The sequence below is a fragment of the Arvicola amphibius genome, chromosome 12 (assembly GCF_903992535.2).
Source record: "Arvicola amphibius chromosome 12, mArvAmp1.2, whole genome shotgun sequence".
Taxonomy (NCBI): Eukaryota; Metazoa; Chordata; class Mammalia; order Rodentia; family Cricetidae; genus Arvicola; species Arvicola amphibius.
Window position 1 is genome coordinate 19,812,057 of NC_052058.2, and position 25,837 is coordinate 19,837,893.

Sequence of the window (25,837 nt, forward strand, 5' to 3'; positions counted from 1 at the left end):
TGAGTCAGGATTTTCTTCTTCTTTCTTCCCTTCTTTTCCTTTCTCCTAGGCTCAGGGGATCTCCCTCTGAGGCTTACTTAGTAGCCAGACTATCAGCTCTCATTGTACCCAACTCCATAGAGAATCCAACATACCTAGAAAATTCTCAATTTCCATAATATAAGCTGGGCCTAATATCTTCCTAGATTTGTTTTTATTATTTTTGAAGGGCATAACAGTAAATAAAACTGCCCCAAGCATCAGTGCTTTTGGTGAATTTAGGGAAAACACGCCAAAATCTCAAAGATAAAATGATTTTTTTTTAATCTGTGTATGGTGGCAAACACTTCCAAGCCCAGCACTTGGGAGGCAGAGAAAGATGGATCTCTGTGAGTTCAAGGCCTGTCTGGTTTACATAGTGAATTCCAATGCAGTTAGAGTTCCACAGTAAGAACTTGTCTTTAAAAACAAACAAAATTTTCAATGCTTCTCCAAAGCAGGTATGTTATTCTGAATATACCACGGACAACCATGCAGGTCCTGGTGCTTGAAAGCCATCAGCAAGAAAATGTCTGGGGAAGATGTAGACCTAATACACGCTTGGACATAGAGTGACAGGCAAAAGAGTGAAAGAAAGCAGTGAATTCTCTACTGACCTGGGAGGAAGAAACAGACTGATTGAATAAGAACAATGGGAAAGAAGAAAATGGTTCGCATTAGGTAATCTCCAGAGAATATCAGCAAGTGTTATTTTGATAGACGTAAAACTGTATGGAGAAACCATGCTAGGAAAGTTGTCGGTCAATTGCTGATCCTCAGAGGGGAAGGGTTAGATAGTATTAAACCTAACATCATGGCTGTTACTCTTTAGCCTTTAAATTCACCGGGTAAAGATCTGCAATTCGTGGCAGAGAAAGCCCACGGTTGGGACCACAACAAACAAACAAAACAAAACAAAACAAAACAAAAATACCACTAAACTTCTTAGGAGGCAGCTTTCATCATTTACTTTTATTCGTGCTCATTTATTTTAGTATTACAGTGTAAGATTATCTAGCCTCTTAGTCTGATTCCACCAAACGAATGGTGGAATGGTTCTGAACCATGGAGCACGCGAGTAGTTAAAGCCAGCAGTCCTGATGATGTCTTCTCAGGCAGCACTGAGGCGTCTTACCCTGAACTTCTGGCCCCACAAATTATTCCTGGTGCTTGCTGCCCTACTAAGTTAGTCATCTGACCCGGTGATTGGTGTCTCTAGTCTCCGTCTGGCTCCAGACTCTTTGGCACTGTGAGATATTTCTGCTGACCTTGTTCCAAACGACTGAGTAAGCAGAGGCACTGAACGAACGCCCTCTGTGATCCCCAGCTTTCATGAGGGAATACCACATATTCCCAGGTAATTGGAGACAGAGTTGCCTCTGAGTAATATCAGATGGAAGACAACTCAGAGCCCTTTCATCTACTTGTCTAGGCTCTAAATCTTTGTGCTATTTTTCCTTTTATTTAAAGTGTTAACTAGTTTTTGTTTATAATTAGCTATGAATGTGCATTTGGGTCGCTTTTAAGTGCAGCCAGTATGGCTTATTCCTTTAGACAGATGGGCTGCCTTTCCTCTGAGTCATCTGAGGTTGTCATTTAACCGCAAATATATTGCTTTTAGTTTTGTGACTTTTAAGACACTCCTCCTTTTGACAATGTAGTAAAAGTCAAGTCAATTTTGGAAGGGTAGACATGTCCGACAGGATGATTCTGAGTATCTTTGCTCCGACAGCAGAAAAAAGCCAAGCCTCGCTTCACTGCATTCTCTGCTCCAGTGCTGCTAAAGCTTTTAGGACAATAAAACCATTGCTGTAGAATAGCTCGGGAGGAAGAAAGCCCGTATCTGGAAAATAATGCATTAAACTTGGCCTTTACAGTATTCATAGCTACCTGTTAGTACTAAGGGCATTTCAACTTTGCATGTAAAAATATGCACCATTTTTTCCATATGTATGTATGTATAAATATACACACACACGCACAAACATAATATATTAATGTTTGTTATTAAAAACTCAAAAAACAAACAATTAAAAACCATATATACTTTTAAAATTTGATATATGTGGCATTTTAGCAAAACTCAAACTACAATAAAGCCATGCACTGCTATCACCCGGTCTGATATGTGTGTGTGTGTGTGTGTGTGTGTGTGTGTGTGTGTATATATATATATACGTTTGAATGCTCCTTTGTCATAGATTCCTTTCCAAATATTAATCAAAAAACCCAAAATGGAAAAGATTTGTAAAAACTTTCAATGCACACACATGTGGAAAACTCTGTCGATATTTCTGATAACAGTTATCTATTTCCAACTAGAACAATTCTCAGTATCACCTATTCTTAAAACCAATTTTACCTGGAAGCTATATGTTACTCCATCTATAGACTTTGGAGATCTCTGGTCAACTTCCACTAATGTATAAAAATGAAGACACACTCAGGGCTACTCCTTTGTCTTTCTTTGCTGAGAAATAGCTCTTCTACCAGAGAAGTCAAGAATATGCACTGATACCAGGCTGACTCCAAATTAGTACCCTTCAGGTGGAACCCAAATCATGATAAGCTGTGTGCTAAAACTGCAAACATATGTATCTTAAGACTGAGCTTTCAATATTAAAAGCAATATCCACTGACTGTTGAATCTGAAACATGAAAATATAAAACAGCTGGAAATAAAAATCTGAAAACCATAAAAACTCCTTCAATGTGTTTTCTTTTCTTCCTAATATTACTTGCCAAAACAATGTTTGAAGATGAGAGCATTTCAATTCTAGAAATCAAAGCCACATAAATGAACATTCCAATATTTCAACAAATATCTATGCATCTATTGCATGTTGGGGATCATTTGTTGGGGCTCATGTGGCATATTTGTATCGTCTTTTATATCAAGAAAATGATCAATGGGAAGGAAATTATGGCCACATAATGGACAATAATAGCTATATTGGAGTATTACAGCCTACATGTATATTACCTGGCTAATTTTATATGTAATAACCCACAATAATAAACCCCAATGAGAAAGGAACTGTATTACAGTTTACAGTCTTGAATTAAGGGTGAAAAATGTCACATAAAATTTTAGAAAAAAATAGGGCATGAAAAGGCAGGGTTCAGCAATCGAATCCAAAGTTGTAACACTGTCAAATATCTCATGTGCACAGCCCAATGAGACTCTCATTTGCCCTCTGAGATAAATGAGCAGGAAATAAAGGCATCTGCATTTGGATTATAATGATGAGCAAGTCCCAGGCATATTAACACATAGAGACTGGAGAGAGTAAACAGAAAATGGAAAGAAACGTAAGGTTCTGAAGCAAACACTCAAGGAGTTAAGAAGGAAGGCCTAAGGAGAGAAGCTGGGAAGCAGGTAATGGAATAGTTGGCAAAAAGGCCTTGTCAGGGAATATAGGCTCCTGAATGATAGCACAGAAACAGAGTGAAGAACAGAGATTTGTGCTCAGTCTAAAGAAGGGAAATACACTTTTAAAGGAGTCATAGACTTCCAGACTTCCCTGGAGCCAGTCTGTCTGGCTCTAATGATTTGGGAAAGTGGATAGAACTCATGAGATAGCAGTTTTCATCCTCTAGAGCATGGGGAGCATTGGGAGCATGAGGAGCACTGGGAACAGGGGAAGCATAGGGAGCACTGGGAGCTCCTCAGTCCCCCATCTCTCTACATTGTTCTTTCAAAAGTCAATTTCCAGACTATGGGTGCTGGAAGGGGCAGCTCACAGAAGCTAATCATCTTGGGAGAATTTAAGAAATGGAAGGTGATGTGGCTGAAATTCAGTGGTAAAGGTCTAGAGAGGAAATAAACCACTCATAAAAGCAGAAAAAAATTATCTTCAAGGTCTCTCTAAATTTTGACAGTATTAAGTGACACATGCCTACAGGGAAATACCACAAATCCAAGCAAAGACCCACTAAGGAAGAAGCACCCCAAAGATCCTTCAAGGTCAAAGTGAGAGTCTGAAGTCTGAAGACTTCATAACTACTCTATACAGAAAACATGTATAGAGTAGTTATGAGAGCCTCCAGCAGGTAAGACCACATTAGGAGAGCACAGTGGTGTTGACTCCTGATTTGCTTAAGCAAGCTTAAAAAGAGGCCTGAAAAAGGCACCAGACTGAATCACACATCATATTCAATGATATGCCCAAAACAAAGCCAACTATTATTAGAATTTGCATAAGAGAAAAAATGGATTGTATTTTATAGTCTCTAGCAAAAATATAGTTCTGAAAATACCACCACCCTATTTTGTGTATCTGAAAATTCTGTTAAGCTGTCAGGTTTGTGGTCATATGTCACAGTAACAATAGAAAATTGATACAGATTTCTCATCAGATACTGAAAGCAGAGAAGAATCAATTATTAAATTGGGTATAGAATCACACACACACACACACACATACACACACACAAAGTAGTTATAACTTTGTAAGTATTTCTTAAAGGCTTGGTTTTCAAGCTGTCTTGCTACTGACAGATGGTAGCACTTTTAGGAGGTGGGCTACTGGAGGGAGATGGGGTCATTGGCCTTTGGTCATGAAGGAGGTATCAGATATTGGGACAAAAGTCATTCCTCCTCCTCATTTTCCTCCTCTTTTCCTTTTACCTCTCAAATGAAGGAGGCACACCAGCTTCTTCTGCCAAACATTCCCAAAGAACAGGGCCAACGTGACCTTGAAATGAAACCTCAGAAGCCATTAATCAAAATAAACCATTCCTCTGTTTAAGTGGGTCACCGCAGGTCTTTTGTCACACTGATAGAAAGCTGCCCAGCACAACTGCTCAAAAATAGAATCTAAACAAAATTTTACAAGCATTCAGATGCTAGAACAATTTTGCACTTGGAAATGTACACACTGGGAAGTGTTAAAGGAAATGAAACATTAGATCTATATAAACAAATAAAAAGAACTGGGACGTGCTATTTATGAGCATGAATATAAAGCATGCCTTCTCTAAATAAATGATAAAAAATAGGAATAAAATATTATTTTGTGATAATATATCTAGGACTAAAATACATGAAAATAGCAAGAATTACAGGAGAAATATAAGACTGTCGTGTAAGGTTTTTGTACCAGTGAAGACTGGTATCGCTCTGTCTGAAGATAGTGATGAATTAAATGGGACAGAACATGACAGCAATCATGAAAATACAAAACAATGATGTATAGTGTATTAGCTGATAGTGGAAATATAGAAAACTACAAAAACCCAATCGATAAAAGGAAGGACCTAAACATCATACGGGATAAATGTAGACAGATGTAAGGATGATAAATTAAACCCAATCATATTTTTAATCAAACTAATGGTCTAAACACTCCAACTGAAAGGCAGGGCAGGATTGTTAGACTGAAAACTTCCAGCTCCATGCTATCTAATGGAACTCCCACTTAAAAATAGAGACACGAACTTAGGTTAGATTGAAAGTCAAAGAATAAAAATGGCATTGTGCAAACACTAATCACAATGAAGCTGACATGGCTGAATTAAAATTAGATAACTTAGACTTTAGAAGGAGAAATTTTGTTAGGGAAAAAAGTCAAGTGCTATAATAAAGAGGTAACTCAACAACAAGATAAACAAATTCTGATTATGAATCTACCCAGAATCAAAGCTTCAAATTCCATGAAGCAAAAACTGTCATATCCAAAAGGAAAAGAACACGAGATAAAACTGAAGGGAAAGATGGATATGAGGAAGTACCAGTGAGCAGTGGTTCGAATCCTCTCCTCTTAGTAGTTGATAGACGACACAATCTGCACAGTTTTCAAAGGAAGCATATACAAGATCAGCCCAATGCTAACAATGAATGGAGACTCTTCACACAGCCTGGTAAGGTTAGCTTTTGTGGGTGGAAAATGAATTGAATGGCTAGGAACCGATGGTTAAGGGCATTTCATCAATTGAGAAGCTTTGGCCGTGATGCAGAAGAGTCAGGTGGGAAAAAGAAGGTAAACAAAGTGAGATAGTTAGGGTAGGAGAGATGGCTCAGCAGTTGAGTTAAGATCACTTCCTGTTTTTACAGAAGGCCTGAATTCAGTTCCCAGCATCTATATGATGGCTCACAACTGCCTATAACTCCAATTTTAGGGGACCCACTGCAGACCTTCTAACATTTCAGTCTCTTGCATGTATGTAGTGCATATACATAGACATAAAATGAAATAAACAAATATAAAAAGAAAACAGTAAAAAGTTTTAAAGTGTTTAGCTTTCTGCTATAAGAGTAAGGCATTTTGTTCAGAAATTCATGGTAGACTTAGCCTTACGTAAACTTAATCATAAAACCATTCAATTATTTATGTATTAATTACATCACATGGAGGACACTTGAGCAACATTCTAAACATATAGTTTAGATGCATTACAATGGACATTCACACACTTCAGTAATAATGACTGAACCCTATGCTTTTGCAGAAGACTGTAGATTAGATGAAGGTTGTTCGTGCTCATGCAATAACATAATGTCAGTATCTGGTGACAAGGAAAAGACGCAGATTATATGCTGGTGACTTAAAGGTAAGAGATTATTTGGGGCTGAGAGAGTTGATGCCTTAGGACTAGAGTGGAGTGGATTCAGGCGTTTGTAACCAACAGGGAAATGAGTGGGATGAGGAAGTGTATTAGAAAGTTGGCATCATGAATAAGGTTACGCTGATACATGCACTATGCACAACTAAGTATACATGTGGAGAAATATATATAGTTATATAGTGGGGGAAAGACTGGTAAGTACAGAAACTAGCAAATAAGTTTAGCAACACCTTGACAATGAAATAAAATCATTTGGAAGAACACACTGATACAAAATATTGTAAATATGCTCCAATATTCACAAAAACAAGGTAGACCTTTATTTTCAACAGTATTATGGACTTATTAGATACAAGATATACAGGGTTTCACGTGTGCATTTGTGTGTGTGTGTGTGTATGCACATATGCACACCCCTACACACACAAACTGAAATAAAATAAAAGCCAATACATGAATAAACTTGACAGAAAATAAGGAAAATTCTCTCAGGCCATTGAAACAAAGAGGAGGAGGAATTCAAGGAGTGTAAGGCAGCATCCCCGAGGCTATCATTGACACTTAGAACTTTCCTTGCATGAACAAACAGGAAAAGATCCAATGTGTCTGGAGGTAGCTTAAAGGTAGATACTGCAAAGGACCATCCTATGGGTTAGACCTTGAGGAAGTGTGCTCACTCCACACCAGCTGTGAATGGAAGGGGAATCCTCTCATGCAACACATAGTTGAACCTTTGCAGTGCACTGGGCTGTAGAACACAAAGTGCTGTATTAACGTGTAAGGAAAGAATTTATTTTAAAATAATTCTTGTTTGGTAGAGCCTCCTGATGATTATCCAAAACAAATATAAAGAGAAGAGGAAACATGAACAAGGCCCTTAAGCAAATTCAGACTAAAAACAGAGACTAAAACTGAACCCAAGTCACTGTCAATGCATCAGGGAACAGATGAATCAGGGCATCCAGACTACTAAAAGGAATTATTACCCTTCGGGCCAATGTCTCATGATTAGCACATCTATGTCTCAAAAAGCAAATGTGATATAAATAAATTTTTACACAGATAAGAGCAATTTACACTCCTGAATTCAGTGCAAAGTGGTTTTTAAAGGACAGACATTTGACAGGAGAAAAATAATCCCAGAAGGTAGGGGTAAGATGAAGAAATGGTCAGTGAAGAAAACATGACTATTAAAGTGAAACTCAAATCTAAATACTTAAAACAATGATAATTCTCTATTTTAGGAATCACAAAAAAGTGTAGACTAAGGCTAAAACTGGGCAAAAGAGTGACATATAAATAAGTCAGATTAACAGAAAGAGGCTGCAGATTTGTAGTGCTTAAAGAAGTAAAAATAGCAACATCAGACGTTGTTAAAGAATTGTGTTAACAGAAAGAAAAATATTGTATGATGTCACGAACATGTGGAATCTAAAAAAAGCGTAGCCAAACTCCCTCAAGCCCTCAAATATACTGAAACAGAAGACTAAAAAGGGCAAGTAGTATATGGGAGATGGAAGTTAAATAGTCCAAAGCTGTAGTTACAAAGGATGATTAAGCTCAGATAACTAACCAATGCCATGAGGAGAATAAGCAATATCACATCACACATTGGAAACCTGCTAGAAGAATAAATTTTAGATTTGTGTGCCATAAATACAAAAAAGGTAACTATGAAATAATAGATATATCAATTTGCTTGACTATGGTAATTGTTCCACAGCAAATATATTCAAATATGATAATATAGCAAAATACAATGAAAATATTGTGTTAAAATACCAAAGCCACACTTTAAAATGTAAAGACACGGGGGGGGGGGCAGGTGGACAACTCTGTTGGTGAAGTGATTGAGCACATGTAAATGGCAGCATAAAAATATATTCCACAACACCAAGACGAATAAGGCTTCAACAGAACCTAGTCCTTCTACAACAGCAACACCTGAGTATCCCAACGCAGATGAAGTAGAAGAAAACAACCTTTAAAATAGCTTTATGAATATGATAGAGTCTGTTAAAGAAGAAATGAGAAATTCTCTTACAGAAATCGAGGAAAAGACAAACAAAAATTGGTAGATATCAATAAATCCCTGAAAGAAAGTTCAGAAAAAACAATCAAATGAGTGAAGGAAACAGTTCAAGACTTGAAAATTGAAATAGAGGCAATAAAGAAAACACAAACTGAGGGAATTCTGAAAATAGAAAATTTGGGTAAGCAAACAGGAACTATAGATACAAGCATATACAGCAGAATACAAAAGATGGAAGAGATACTCTCAGGCATTGAAGATATGACAGAGGAAATAGATTCATCAGTCAAAGAAAATATTAAATCCAACAAATTCTTAACACAAAACATCCAGGAAATTTGGAACACCATGAAAAGTACCTATCAGTAACAGGGATAGAAAAAGAATTCAAGCTCAAAGAAGGGAAACACACACACTACCAGCACAACCAACAAAACCAAACCAAACCAAACTGATGGAGGACTCTCATTGGTTAATAAAGAAACTGCCTTGGCTTTTTGATAGGGCAGGATAGATAGGTGGAGTAGACAGAACAGAATGCTGGGAAGAAGGTAAGTTAGTCTGACGCTATGCCTCTCCTCTCTGAGACAGATGCCATGGAGCCAGCCTCCAGGTCAGACATGCTGAATCTTTCCCGATAAGCCACGATCTCGTGGTGGCATACAGATTATTAGATATGGGTTAGTCAAAATATGAGAATTAGCCAATAAGAGGCTGAAACTAATGGGTCAGGCAGTGTTTAAATAAATACAGTTTGTGTGTTGTTATTTTGGTGCATAAGCTGTCCAGGTGGCCGGGAGCCAGGCGGCGTGAAGCGGCCTGCAACTCCTTCTACACCAAACAAAACAAAACAAAAAACCAGGAACTAACAATCACTGATTTATTTCTCTTAATAGGAATGGACTTAATTTGCATCTATAAAGACATTGGCTAGCAGAATGGATACAAAAATGGGATCCATCCTTCTGCTGTATACAAGAAATATACCTCAACTTCAAAGACAAAGATTATCTCAGAGTAAAAGGTTAGGAAAAGACTTTCCAATCAAATGGACCTAAGAAACAAGTTGGTGTAACTATACTAACAACTAACAAAATTGACTTCAAACTAAAATTTATCAACAGAAATGAAGAAGGACATTTAATATTTACCACAGGGAGAAAAATCCATCAAGATGAAGTCTCCAATCTGAACATTTATGCCTCAAATACAAGGGAACCCACATTTGTAAAAGAAACATTACTAAAGCTTAAAACTACACATCAAACCCCATACTTTAATAGTGGGAGATTTAACACCTCACTCTCACCAACGGACAGGTCTGCCAAACAGAATATTAACAGAGAAATAAGGGATCTAATAGATGTTATGACTCAATTGTACTTTGTACTTTAACACACATCTATGTAACATTTCACCCACCCAAACACAAAAATATACCTTCTTCTCAACACCTCATAGAACCTTCTCTAAACTTGACCACATACTCTGTCATAAAGCAAAACTTAACAGATACAAAAAAAAATTGGAATAAACCTCTGTATCTTATCAGATCACCACGGCTTAATGATAGAATTCAACAACAACACAAATTATAGAAAGTGTACAAACTCATGGAAACTGAACAATTCTCCTTTGAATTACCACTGGGTCAAGAAAGAAATAAAGACAGAAATTAAAGAATTACTAGATTTCAATAAAAACAAATGTACAAAATACTCATATTGGCAGAGACTGCTTGCTTGTTTCCATGTGTCCAGACCAGAAATCACACAGAAAATGTATTAATAAAAACACTGCTTGGCCAATCACTTAGGTGAATTGCTAGCTAACTCTTATATCTTAAATTAACCCATCTCTATTAATCTGTGCATCACCATCAGGTTGTGGCCTATTGGCAAGGTCCATTGGGCTCCCATGGGCATCTTTCTTCTTCAGTGGCTACATGGTCTCCCTTTAACTCCATTTTCTTTCCTTCTCTATCTGCTTGGAATTCCCACCTTGCTCTATTCTGCTAAGCCAATGGCCAAAACAGCTTTATTCATTAACTAATAAAAGCAATACATATACAGAAGGACATCCCACACCATACCCAAATTTATGGGACACTATGAAAGCAGTGCTAAGATGAACGCTCATAAGTACCCACATAAAGAATTTAAAGAAATTTCACACTAGTGACTTAACAGAATACCTGAAAGCTCTAGAACAAAAAGAAGCAAATTCATCCATGAGAAGTAGACATCAGGAAATAATCAAACTCAGGACTAAAATCAATAAAACAGAAACAAAAAGAACAACACAGAGAATAATAAAAAAGTTGCTTCTTAACAAGAATAACAAACCCTTATCCAAACTAACCTAAAGGCAGAGAGAGAATATTCAAAGTAACAAAATCAGAAATGAAAAGGGGGATATAACAACAGACACTAAGGAAATCCACAGAATCATCAGATCATCTTATCCTACATAAAATTGGAAAATCTAAAAGAAATGAACAATTTTCTGATAGATACAACATACCAAAATTAAATCAAGAACAGATAAACAATTTAAATATACTTATTACCCCTAAGGAAATAGAAGCAACCATTAAAAGTCTCCCAACCAAAAAAAGCCCAGGGCCAGATGGTTTTAGCTCAGAATTCGATTAGAATTTCACAGAAGAGCTAATAATTCTCTTCAAATTATTCCACACAATATAAACAGAAGGAACATTACCAAACTCTTTTTATGAGGCTACAGTTACCCTGATACTCAAAACATCCAAAGATGCAACAAAATAAAAAAAAATTACAGACAAATCTCCTCTTGAACATTGATACAAAAATACTTATTAAAATATTTGCAAACCGAATTCAAGAACACATCAGGAAAATCATCCACCATGATCAAGTTGGCGTCATCCCAGAGATGCAAAAAGCAGGATGGTTCAACATATGAAAACCTGTCAATGTAATCTACTATATAAACAAACTGAAAGAAAAATTTATACAATCATATCATTAGATGATGAAAATGACTTTGAAAAAATCCAACACCCCTTCATGATAAAAGTCTTAGAGAGATCAGGGATGCAAAGAATATATCTAAGCATAATAAATGCAATGTACAGCAAGCTGACAGTCAACATCAAATTAAATGGAGAGAAACTCAAAGCAATTAAACTAAAATCAGGAACAAGAAAAGGTTGTCCACTCTTTCCATATCTATTCAATCAAGTACTGGAAGTTCTACCTAAAGAAACAAGACAACAAAAGGAGATCAAGAGGATACAAAAAGAAAGGAAGCAGTCAAACTTTCTATTTGTAGATGACATGACAGTATAATAAGTGACCCCCAAAATTCTACCAGGGAACTCCAACAACTGATAAACTCCTTTAGTAATGTGGTGGGTCACAAAATTAACTCAAAAAGTTCAAATGCTAATCAAAACGACTCTGAGATAGTAATCTTCCACTTTTCAGAATGGTTAAAAGATCAAAACCACTAATGACAGCTTATGCTGGAGCGGATGTGGACTAAGGAGAACACTCCTCTACTGCTAGTGGCAGTGCAAACTTATACAGTCACTTTGGAAATCCGTATGGCAGTTTCTTAGAATATTGGGAATCAATCTACCACAAGACTCAGCTAAATGAATTTTGGACATATATCCAAAGGATGCACAGTCATACCAAAAGGACACTTGCTCAACTATGTTCACAGCAGCATTATTCATAATAGCTAGAAACTGGAAACAACCTAGTTGCCCCTCAATGAAAGAATGGGTAAGGAAAATGTGGTACATTTACACAATGAAGTACTACTCAGTTGAAAAAATAGAAAAGAAAAGAAAAGAAAAGAAAAGAAAAGAAGTAACCTTATGAAACTTACAGGAAAATGAAATAAAAAAAATAATTCTCAGTGAGGTAACCCAGACCCAGAAAGGCAAACATGATAAAACATAATATGTACTCACTCATAAATGGTTATTAGGAATAAAGGATAGGATAATCAACCTAAAATAAATAGCCTCAGAGAGGCTAGATAACAAGGAGAGCCCAAAGAGGGATGTATGGGTTTCCCTGGGAAAGGGAAGTAGAAAAGATACCCTGGGTAATCTGGAGGCTGCATTTGGGTGGGATGGGGTAATGGGAACCAGAGGAAGCAGGCTTGGCAGGCTGGTGGGGTGGAGACAGGATGGAGAGGGAGATTAACAAAAGAGAGGTCTTGATGGCGGGGACATTTGGGCGTTAAGGAAAAACATGGTGCCAGTGAAAACCACAGGAACCCACAAAGACTACCCCGCCTAAGACTGCTAGCAATGGTGGAGAGAGGTCCTGAACTGGCCATCAACTGTAAGCAGATTGCTGACTTCTCTATTTACCATTAGAGATACTCTAACCAGTAACTAATGGAAGCAGGGGCAGCGATCCACAGACAAGTACTGTGATGAACTCTGAGAGTCTTGCGGAAGGAAGGGAGGAGGGATTGTACCAGTCAGGGGATCATGATGGGGAAACCCACAAAGACGAGATACAAGATCTCACAGATGCTGGACCAACAGTTAGGGAGACTACATGGGACCCACCTAGGCCCTCTGCATTTCTGTGACAATTGTGTAGCTTGGTCTCTTAGATAGAAAACAGTAGAAGCAGGACCTCTTCCTGATGCTTAGTTGGTTTTTGGTAACCTGTTCCCCATGATGGATTACCTGGCCCAGCCTTGACATAAAGAGAGGAGCTTGTCCTGCATCAACTTGATGTGCCATGCTTTGTGCAACCATGGCAGGCCTGCCCCTTTATGAATGGAGATGGAGGAGGAAGGAATGGGGAAAAGAAAGGAGGGAAAGGGCAAGGAATGGGAGGAGAGGAGGGAAGGGAAACTGGTTGGTATGCAAAATGAATGAAAAAATATTATTTAATTTAAAAAAATCCCCACTCGGACTTGGTGGTCTCCCATTAGTTCTGTCCTGCGACCAAATCGGACTCTCTGAGGGTGGCTGATGGTGGAGGCTGACCCGAGGAGCCAAGGACAATGGCGATGGGCTTGGTCTCTATGACATGGACGGGCTCTGTGTGAGCCTTGTCAGTTTGGTTGCTCACCTTCCTGGACCTGGGGGGAGTTGGGAGGACCTTGGACTCAACATAGTGTAGAGAACCCTGATGGCTGTTTGGCCTCAAGAGGGAGGGAGTGGGGGTGTGGGTGGAGGGGAGGGGAGGGAAGAGGGAGGAGGAGGGGAGGAGATGGCAATTTTTAATAAAAAATAAATAAACTGGAAAAAAATTCCAGAAATAAAATACATTGTACATGAAATGTAAAAAAAAAAAAAAATCCCCACTCGGGCACATGACTAAGAAAGTTCAGTAAGTTTGTAGTCTATAATAAACAGCAGCAACACATTAGTTATTGAATACTATGTACGTTCAAAGACCATAAATATAATTCATAAAATACAGCCCCCAAAAAAGTCAATAGGAATACATCTTCCAAAAAGTAAAGCTCTTAGCAAGATGGTAAGACCTTTTAGACAGACATGAACACATGTTCATGTGTTCAGAGATCTACACAAATGGGCTCTGCTCTGTGTTCACAGGATGCAAGCATGGACACCATAGGGATGTCGGTTCTACCCAGAATAATCTATAGATATTTATGTAACTGTGTCCAGATCCTAGAAGGGAACTTGACATTGCAACTCTCAAGTTTTACGGAAAGCTAAATTACTAAAATGGATATGCCCTCTAAGCCTCTCCTTGTTCCACGATTTCTTGGAGACTCCAGTAAATAAGGCAGCAACAAGCTTGGAATTACGAAAAAAAAATTGAGAAAGCCACGAGAACACCCTGCATGGCATATTAAGAGGGGAGAGATGGCATATACCAAATAACTAACATCATAGGACACAAAATCAAATTTGTACCACAGACCACAGACAAAAATAAATTTAGATAAATTGACAGATTGAACATGAAAACAAAACCATCAAAATAAGAGCCAATGTCCAAATGTGCAGTTGGGCGACGGATGGAGATGGAGACAGAGACCCTCATCAGAGCAAGGGACTGAGCTCCCAAGGTCTAGTTGAAGGGCAGAAGGAGGGAGAAGATGAGCAAGGAAGTCAGGACCCTGAGAGGTTGGTCCACCCACTGAGACAGTATGCCTATTCTAATGGGAGCTCACCAAATCCAGGTGGACCAGGACTGAAGGAGCATGCGAACAAACCGGACTCTCTAATTGTGGCTGACAATGGGGGCTGACTGAGAAACCATTGATAAAGGCACTGGGACTTGTTTTTACTGCATGTACTGGCTTTTTGGGACCCTAGTCTATTTGGATGCAAAGCTTCCTAGGCCTGGATGCAGGGGGGAGGGCTTCGGACTTCCCACAGGGCAGGGTTCCCTGCCCTCTCTCAAGCAGGGTGGGGGAGGGAGGAGGGTGAGTGGGGAAGGGGAGGAGAATGGGATGAGGGGAGGAAGTGTAAATTTTTGAATGGAAAAATAAAAAAAAAGAAATAAAGCTAAGAACCAAGTGTTGGCAAAGATTTGGAAAGATAAGTATCATGTATTTATGATTTTGAATAGGGAATGGTAATAGCTTTGAATTCCAGGAGATACCTGAGTTTACACTGAATGCATGTTTATTTAAACAGCTGCAACACTCATTTGCTGTGAGACAAAGCACAGGAAAAGCTTCTCCTCTTGGAAAATCACCTAGGTAGACATGCAATCCACACAATCCTAAGGGACATGAATAGGGCCGAAGGACTCAGGAGCTGGCATTGGAAATACAGCCATTCCTCTACCTGGGAAAGAGGTCTTTATTGGCTGCTTGTTAAGAATTAGATGCTGAGGGTACAGCTTGGGACACTGTACAGATGTGAGAGATGTGTACTGTGATATGCTGGCTGGAACACCCCAATGGAAAAAGGTAGGAGGTACTTGTGAGAGGCTCTCGGATGGAAAGAATTCCCTCTCAGTCCTCCTAGACTCTGATTAATTCCCACTCCCAGCTGCAGGAGGAGTGATTGTGGCTGTTGGAAATATAATCCCTCAGAGAGATGTGGAGAGATGAGCTACGTTTCCACAAGAGTTAACTCCAATCTGTGCTTCTGTTACGTAAAGAATTATCAGAAAGGCACATGGGAATCTAAAATGGAATAATCATGTATCAATATATTATGGGGAATGTAGCATGAATTCTAATTGGTCTTAACAATAAACACCCAGAGTCAGATATAGGGGTTAATGCTGAAGATCAGTGAAGCAGAGGGGCCAGCCACTGGAGAGTTCTTTTACCTCTACTAATGCTCAGGGGCATTAGTAAAGGGGCGATCCTGTCCTCAGACTGCATCTCCAGACTCCATCTGTCTCCTCCAAACTTCAGACTGCAGCTCTCTCTACCAAGTCTCAGACTGCAATGAACTCCTACCTCTTTCCACCTTATATTCCTCTCTCTGCCCAGCCTTATCACTCCTGTCTCCACCTCCCAAGTGCAGGGATGAAAAGCAAGGGATCCCAAGTGCTGGGATCACTTTTGTGTGAGCTCTGTTTCTCTTTTAGACAGATTCAATCTTGTGTAGCACAGGGTGACCTTGAACTAACAGAAATCCCTCTGCCACTGTCTCCCAAATTCTGGAATTAAAGGTGAGCGCTACCACTCCTTGGCCTCTAGTGGCTTAGCTCTGCACTCTGATCTTCAGGCAAGCTTTATTTGTTAAAACACAAACAAACTATCACTACAGGGAAATGGCTTTGTCTATCTGTGGGTACTCTCACTAACAGCAAAGTAGTTCCCTTTTAGCTCTGCTAATGGCGAGTTCCTGAGTGTAACCATCCTATGCCAACACTTTACAGCAGCTTTGTCTCCCATTTCTTTGGATTTCCTTATTATTACTACGACTTTTAAATTAAAATAAAAAATATCTCCAATTTCTACCAGGGCTTGGCTCCACCATGTCCACCCACTAATTACTGTGTAATTTCAATCATCAGCAAGCTTTCTGAACCCAGCATGATGTCTCAGATCTGTACTCCCAGTAGTCAGGAGGCCGAAGCAGGAGAATTCAGGATCAACTCGGACTATATCATAAGCTTTGGGGCAGCCTAGGCCAGAGTGAGACATTGTCTAAAAAAAATCCAAAACCCAAAACAAAAGAAAAAACAAATAAACAAAAAAACAAACAACAAAATCTAAGTAATAATAATGAGGCCCTCAGAAATTTCATTTCAGTATTATAAACTGGACACCAGCATAAGACTACTGGAAGGAAACTAAAATAAAGTATTTAGCATAAAAGAAATACCATGATGGTTATTTATCATCATATTAATTAAAAACAAATAAATTAAAAGATATTATGCTTCTTCAAATGGTCATCCATTTCTTTTTTATTACTGAAAAGAATTCCCATCTTATGCTTAAAAGTAAGAAAGGAATAAAAGCAACCCGCTGCCCTCTTTCTGACCATGGAACCCTGCTTCTATGCTAGACAGTACCATTTCTGACAGAAAAGCCTCAGAGCTGGTGGACTGCCCAGGACCTGGCACAGTTAATAACCCTGCTTTCAGCATCTCTTCATTCTCATGTATAATATTACCAATACCAGGGATTGTATATTTAAGACTTGTGGTTTCAACACCCTTCTAATTATAAGCATGTGATTACAGATTTATGCGTTTTCATCTTGATGCAACTCACAGGAATTGTTCAGCTTCAATTTGCTATGCTTTGGTTAAGGGCAGAAGTGTCTGTGAAACACCAGGAGATACGGGCAGCTTGTGAAAAATCCCATTTGCTATTTTTTTTCTTTATGAAAGAACAGTAGAGACTTTACTTCAATTACTAGCGTGGGTATAACCCTATACTCTTTTTTATTAAATTTTAAAGCACACATGAATCAAAATATGAATTAAAAATCAGTGAAGGCCAACAAAGGAAACCAAGCTCTGATTTGATTCCCAAAGGTCGCAACACAAGCAGATACTATATATACATACAGGCAATATAATACATCTGAGGTCCACCATAGTTGGGCAATATTATATTTTTTTGTGGACAGTTTGTGTAAAGTACATCTTAGATCCCAAATAAAAAGGGTGGGGTGGTGAGAAGAAGAAGAAGAGTGTTGAGTTCTGAGGAAATTATAAAAAGTTTTAAGATTTCCCAGCAAACTGGATTATCTTACATTTTTATGCCATACCCAAAAAAATATTTCACAAAAGAAATTTGAAAAAAACTAACAAATAATCTTGATCAGATATATAGATATTAAGAATTAATTTTCCCAATCATGTGTGCCCAAAAGAAAGTCATTATAGACGACATAAAATTTAGGTCACCTAAATTATCCTAACTTCATTTAAAAAATTTAATCAAACAATTAACATGTATCATTATGGCTGCCCCACAATACTATTTCAAATTGTTACTTTCTCACTTGTTTTAAATGTGAAAGCTTGCAAATTTGGTTTCTGCTCCTATGAATCCACAAAATAGAATCCATCCAATGACCTTGGGAAACTTCATATTTACAGTCTAGATGCCATTCAATACAATTACACATGGACAAGGAATCATTCACATCTTGGTATTCTTCCCAACTAGGCTTTAATTACAAGAGACTGTTATTTTTCTATCCTATCTGAAGACTACCAGCTATGGGAGCTTCCCTTCCTCTAAGAATACCATTCTCTTAGAATACCACTCACGGATGTGTTTTGCTCTTGTCTTAGGTGAGCACAACTACTCAAGGATCTCTTTGCTCTTGATGCATAATTTTCAACTGCAGAACTCTATGCTGAGGCCAACCCATACCCATCTGCTCATTGAGCATGCACACTTGTTTACGTACATACACATGATGCTCACACCCCCATGGACGACCCATCCCCAAAGATGTGCAAGCCCAAACATTCCAATGCATGATACCGTTGCTCGAGAAAGTCAGATTTTTGGATCATTTCAGAGTGTAGACTTTTGAAATCAGACACTAGATAAAATTCCAATTCTTCAAATCTAACAAATGGAAAAAACTGGAACACCTCTTGTGATATATCTATCATCTATGTCCATGTGCTTCTCTCTTATGAGAACCAGGGAAGTCTATTCTGTCTCCAACACCATCACTTCATCAGTACGTGGTTCCCCATTTCTCTGATCATGTACTATGACATATGTTGTAAGAAGGGGACCTCCTACACCAGACATAGTATAGGGAACCACTTTCTTCAAAGACCGATCTGCCTCCAGTTAAGTTTTTCCATGTTGCTAAAGGGATATCAGCATATAGTCTAAGTTTCTCATTTAGAGATATGTGGACTCAGAAAGTTGGATCCTTGAAGCTTTCTCAGCCATTCATCTACTGCTCCCTTCCACATGATATGACTCCTGATTTGTTCCTGAGTACTCTTCCTCCTATTTCGCACTTCCCCTTCTTTGTCTTCAATTCTCCCATCTACCATCATTCCTTAAATAATAAAATAATAGCAAAACAAAATGGTCTTGAGGAAGATTGTTGATCTCTGGGCTGGTGAGCAAGACAAGTAACTGGCTGGGGTCATTCTCTAGGAGTAGAGGGAGAAGCCAAGCAAAGCTGCTCTCAGTGTCTCTTATACGTTTGAGGAAGGAAGAAGCAATGCAGTAGACAGTAAGTGTTGTATCAAATACAAAGTTGGGCAGAGGTCAGAACATGATTAGAGGGAATCTCCATTCGATGATCCCAGAGGAGCTAGCACCTTCGCAAACTATGAAAGCCTCAAAGCAGCAGACACCAGTCCTCTCCAGCTGCCTATTGCAAAGTAGACATGAGAGACATTTCCAAGAAAAGGGATGTTGAAATGGAGACCATGAAATCTTGGCTTGAGTAGAAGTAGGAAGGCAGGGAGGGAAAAATTTGGATGAATAAGTGGGTTCTGGGATGAGATGAAATCCACAAAGACTGTTAGAATGTGATCCACAGACCACACAATAGCTGGATTATAAGGATAAGAGATGTTTCTCTTAGACTCTGCAGCTAATGCAATAAAACGTTTGGCCAGCATTAGACACGGTCTGTCTTTTGAACTGTTCAAGAGATTTTTTTTACAATAAAGAATTAAGCACATTTAAATAGACTCTGAATATATAAAATATGAGCATTCTCCTGTGGCTCACCTGGGCACGGGATGGAATGACAAAGCTGCGCTATTATTGATAAAAACATAATTACAAGCCAAGATTTGACAGATGCTATTAAGGTAGCATTCTCTATAGTTAGCAGTAAGTTTTATTTTAGAATTTGCCCTTAGTACCTAGAAAATATCAAGAGCCTCCAAATTCTGCCTTACAAAAAATTATCTTAAGAGAAATACTTTGGCATCCATCATTCTTGCTATGAGTCACTAAACACAGGCTCAAGAGACTGAATGAATAAAGATGACCATTCATTTTTTACACTTTTCACACATTTGATCAAAGTGCATTTTCCCAAGGCGTCTTCATGGTTGTCTATTCCATTATTTGCCTTTATGACAACATGTAATGGAGGACCCACTTAGACACACACCTTTCACATTCACTACTACAATAAGTAGCTGATAGAATGTCAGACACATTGAATTTTTGTGGCTAGGGATTGAACTCAGAGGCTCAAACATATTTAGCATGTGCTCAACCACCAAACAACATCCTCTGATCCCTTAATTTTTATAATGAACAAATAATTCTATAACAGTTGAACAGGGTAAGAGATAAGTAAAAAAAGACAATATAAAATACCACAAAGAAAAACAAAGGAAGGTTTAACCTGTTTAACCTAATGACAGAAGGTGATGCCTGCCAAAGTCTAAATATTTTATTATCATTATAAAAAGGCTTTTATTTAACTTAGAAGTGTATGACTTCTAACAACTTGACCTTCTCTACAAGTTAAAAGATCTTCTTGAATTTTCATTAAAGTGTAAAGAGATATTTACTTAGCCTGACTAGGAAATCCTGACTTCTCCATGTGTAAACTACTAAACAAATCCTATAGGCTTTGTCTATGCCTTGAATGATAGATGATTACCAAAGAAAAATATTTATGGTGTTCTTTTGTGCTTTGGAAACCCAATTCCTAAATTTTCAGTAGCTTGTTTTTTTTTTAATTCATGTTTTTTAATGACTAAGGAAAGTTCAGTCATAAAAACACAATTTCAATTTCTGCCTATTAAATAGAAATTAACAATATTATATAATAAATCATCTATAATGTGATAACATTATATAAAATAAATCAGACATAATTTGTAACAAATTTATACTATGTGTAAGAAATCATGTACAATATGTGCTCTTGCCAACATTTTACATATGAAATCTGTCAAAAGGCGTGCCTTTGTTTTAGATAAGTTCTAGGATTAAGAAGTCTTACTTCTTGGGCAGTGGTGGTGCATGCTTTTAATCTCAACAATTGGGAGGCAGAGGATTTCCTCTGGATCTCCAAGTTTGAGGCCAACCCAGTCTACAGAGTGAGTTCCAGGATAGCCAGGGCCACACTGAGAAACCCTGTCTTGAAAAACAAAAAACAAAGAAAAAATCCAATAACTTCCTACTTCTTACTAAGCCACAAAGGATTGCTAGGCACTTTTCCCTATATAATCTTCTACGGTCAGGCATCATCTTTTTAAATGACATATTCTTGACCTTAAAATTCTACCAGGTGGAAAAACCAGGACTCAGCCTTTTCATCACTAAGGGAAAGAGATACCAGGGTTCTCTGATATCTAACCACAAGGCTATGATTTTGGCAGAGGAACACATTAGGAATGACGATTTCTGCCTACGTTCGTATAGAGTTGACTCTGAGAATGATAATCACTTTGATTCAAGATTCTCAACAGTTTCTCATTCTCCCTGGTCACCTTAAAGGAGTCTGTGCTTATGTACATTAAAAGGTGTCAGGACTCATCCCTTAGAAGTCACCACCATTGACCAAATTATGAACGCCACAGTCGAGTACAGAGAGAACAGATCCAGGCTTCAGAGTGTTATTTGGCCTCTTTCTCATGCCACGTTTGCCTCTAGGAGAATTCCTCAAGGAGCAAAATCCTTCCCAGAGCATGGCATGATATAAATCTGATCTTCAGAAGAGATGTTGCATTCCAGGCCTGAAATGTTTTGAATAGTAAATGCTTTGATATAATTGTAAGTTTCAATGACTTCAAACAGTAAGACCAAATTAAAAAAAAAGAAACAAGTTTATTTAGTATCTTTTGAATTTTTCCACCCTGGTTATGTCTCCAGAATGTAGGAAGTATTATCTAGATAATATTTGTAGTTAAAAAGCTCTCTGAAAAAAAACTTATCAATTATCTAGAGGTATTAATTCACCCCACAAAAATAACAGATGGTGTCCTGAAGATTTAAAAGACACCAATGGACTTTGTTCTTTGGGTACAATGTTTTGACAAAGAAAATAAATACCAGATTGAACTGAGGTCATATGCAGAGATAAATGTTGGTGATGTAGCTCAGTGGTAGAGCATTTGTCTAACATGTCTGCAAGGGCTTCAGTTCATTCTGCATCACTGAAAACATCAGCAAAGAACAATTACGAAGAAAGAAAAACACTTCACAAAATATATAATCTTTAACATAAAAGCACAAAGTTACAATGTCTTCCTAAAACAGACTATTTAAACCAAGAGTGTGTTGTTCACAGAATACCCTCCAGTAACAAGGAAGACTAGCATAGTTAGCAAATCACTAGCCTCTTATGCCTGCAAGATGATTAACCCAAGTCTTGTTTGGATATTTGGGGAGTTGTTGCTTTCTCAACAATGCCAAGATCATCTTGTTTAAACTTTCACTGAGCCAGATGCCTACACATCTGCCTAAGGCGGGCAGAAACGTCACTGTGGTTTACCTTGACTGATGAACTGCTCCATACTCTCCTTGAACGGCTGCATGTGCTCTTCCGAGGAGACCTGGTACACTTTCCCCGCTTCCACCTCACAGGCTGAAAGGAAGAAAGCAAGATCATTTGTAGAGTGCCACGTTGTCAAAGGGAACATTACATTTTTTTTTCAGAAAACATAAGAGCCAGCGTCAGAAAACCCTTCTACCACTTTCACTGACGTGTGTTGTGTATCCACATTGGAACCATATTATATTATATACCCCCCTTCAATGAACCACCAAAAAGACATTGCCAAGAATGTATGTACCCAGAACTACCACTTCTCAACTGATCTGCTGGACAAATGTCTCAGACCTAAGGACCGCAGTTCCTTCATGTGCAAAATGGTAAGGATCCCAGAGTCTATATCCTAGTGCAGTTCTGGGGCTGAAACCTGCTGAAAGCTGTGAGCTGTTGCAGCATTGCAGCGAAGCCCAGGACAGCAGTAGCTAAGCATTTCTACTCTCTTAACTATCAACAGACTTCGAATGCAAGTTTATCTCTAATTACAGTCAAAATTTCTGAAACATAACACAAAAGGAGGTGACCTTAGCAGGGCAGCCAGTATTACAACGCACTTACTTGCCAGCACCAAGTACTTTTTGCCGATAATTTAATCAAATCTTTAAAGGGAGGCAAGAAGAGAGAGAGAGGATATGTAAGGCAAGGCCAACTGAGGCAGTTGGGGTTTAAATATGGCAGCCAGAAGAAAGAGCAGACTCATAAGCGAGTCTGAGCAGACACTGATGTTTGTCCTCCCTTTCCGTTCTCCAGTATCATAAATCCCTCAGGACAGATGCAGCTGGAATTGAGAATCATTTCTATGCACTTCTGAAGCCACACCTGTCACTGTGGGAAGGAGGGCTCTAACTCAGTCAGGGATCTGAAGCTGAAAACTATACCCTTAAATATAAATACTGTCCAGATCAATGCTGGCCTCTGGAAAATGGGCCAGTACTCCCTTAAGCTGAGGTTGTTCCTATAAAACCATGTTTCCCTTCAGTGAAGTCAATTAGCAGTGAGTTTGTGTGTGTGTATGGGCGTGCGTGTGTATGTGCGTGCGTGTGTGTGTGTGTGTGTGTGTGTGTGTGTGTGTGTGTGTGTTATGTGTGGGTGCTTCACTATCAGGACTACTCAGAACCTACTTGGTGAAGGGAATGAATGGGTCAGATAATCAAGAGAGACTACAGCCATCTGCCTTAGATTGTATCATGGATGATAGCCCACAAAGATAGAAACATTTTTGTTTGTTTTTTTAAATCTGATTTATTTTATTTTATTTTTTAAAAGAAGAAAACAAACTATCTTTTCATTTTACATACTAATCCCTGTTCCCACTCCCTCTCCTCCTCCTATTCCTTCTGTCTTACCCCCACCTCACCTTCATCCACTCCTCAGAGATAGTAAAACATATTGCTTTGAGGAAGATCCAAGGCCTTCCCTACTATATCTAGGCTGAACAAGGTATCCATCCAAAGAGAATGGGTTCCCAAAAAGCCAACACAAGCAAAAGGGATAAATCCTGGTGCCACATTCTGAGGGTCTAGTTTGGTCCTATGCTGGCTCTTTCCCTGATTGGCTAGAGTTAGTGAGTTCCATTAGCTCAGGTAAACTGTTTCAGTGGGTATCCCCATCATAGTCTTGACCAGATCATGGGCTGACTGTGGCAAAGTCTTCGAGTGTTTCCACTCAGCAGGTTTGACAGAATAGAACATTTAACAAATAATAAAATAAAAATTGAGGGCTAGGGAGATGGCTCAGCGTGTAAAGCATCCATGCAAGCAGGATGACCTGAGTCAAAACCCTCATAAAGCATAGGGCAATAGCAATGACCATGGTATTCCTACATTGAGGTGGGAAACAGCAGTAAACCCACAAAGCTCAAATGCCAGCTGACCTGCCTTACAGGTCATGACAGTTAATGACAAGAAGGACATGCTTCTAGCCAAAACCCAACGTATTCTCTGACCTCTACAAGAATACCAAGACATGTGTGTACCACCATTCACATATGCAGACATACACATACTCATCTCACACACACACACACACACACACACAGACTGTGCACATACAAAAATGATAAAACATTGTAATACTTTGTCTTTATCTTTAGATTTTTGTAAATTTTTTTTCATTTAATTTCGCAAGTAATCTCACCATACTCTTATGAACTATATTCGTAGTATAAGGTAAACAAAATTATGTTTTTCTCTGTTTAATGTAGCTTTTACCTTAAGTCAGAATAGAATTAATTCCCTGTACACAATGAGAGTGAAGCACAAGTTGAGATCTAGGAAACACATGGATAATGTTTGGCCAGAGTCTTGGAGTTCCTAGTGTCGTCCACTCACACCCCTGCCAGTGTGAAACAGTGATAGCCATCAGGATTTACATCTAAGATTAAACAGATCTCTCTAGATAATCAAACCTTGGTGGAATATGCCTGGATGTTGCTTTTAAATACTGCAAGTGTTCAGAAAAAAACTTGTGCAATTAAAAAAAAAACGCAATGCGTCAGCCTAGGTCTTTAAAGGGTAATGGAATTTTAGTCTCCAAGGGCAGGTGTATTTTCTACTTCTCCCTACCATTCTCTATTTACTTACTGTGCTATATCGCTTGAATGCACATGTGTGGATTATTAATTATAATTAATCCACATGTGTAGATCATTAATATCTATCTTCTGATCAAAGTTGACTTCTTGCTAATTTGTAAAATGTCATAGTTATTCAGTCTTCATATACCATATTCCCCTAAAATCTTCTTGGCCCTTATGATCAGTTGTTGGTACTTGTTCCTACCTAAACATATCCAGTTTGGGGGATCCATTGTCACTCTAAAGCAAGCAATCTTTCCCTCTACTTCACATGTCCCTTCTCTACAGAACATATTCATGATATGGGATAAAAGGAAGGACTTAGATGAAATAAATGAATATTCAAGTCTAGTTTAACTACCAGATATGGAAATTAAGTCAGTGGTTCTCAACCTTCCTAATATGCAACCCTTTAATATAATTCCTCATATTGTGGTGACATCCAACCATAAAATTATTTTCTTGCTACTTCATAATTAATTCTGTGACTGTTATAAATCATGATGTAAATACCTAATATACATAATATCCCAAAGGAGTCACAACCCTCAGGTTGAGAACCACTGCCTTAAGATATCTGAGTCTTAAAAGTTGAACCTGAAGAGCTAAGCTCTGAGACGCCTGTCAGGCAGCCTGAAAAGGATGGCAGTTAACTATCACAGTGCCTCACATTTATTTAGCTGTGCATCACTGTCTCTTACTATAATTCCTATTCCCTCAG

General features: G+C 38.4%; 1 protein-coding gene across 2 annotated transcripts in view; it reads right to left on the bottom strand.

The window, feature by feature from the left end:
* Nucleotides 1-25,837, bottom strand: part of Fmn2 (formin 2) — a 288,272-nt gene that overhangs the window by 82,229 nt on the left and 180,206 nt on the right. The window contains exon 14 of one of the 2 annotated variants that reach the window (XM_038349910.1): nt 22,485-22,577. The exons of the other annotated variant lie outside the window; for it this stretch is intronic. Within the exon in view, the coding sequence (XP_038205838.1) occupies nt 22,485-22,577 (93 nt within the window). The remainder of the gene's footprint in view (nt 1-22,484; nt 22,578-25,837) is intronic. 2 annotated transcript variants of the gene reach the window in all.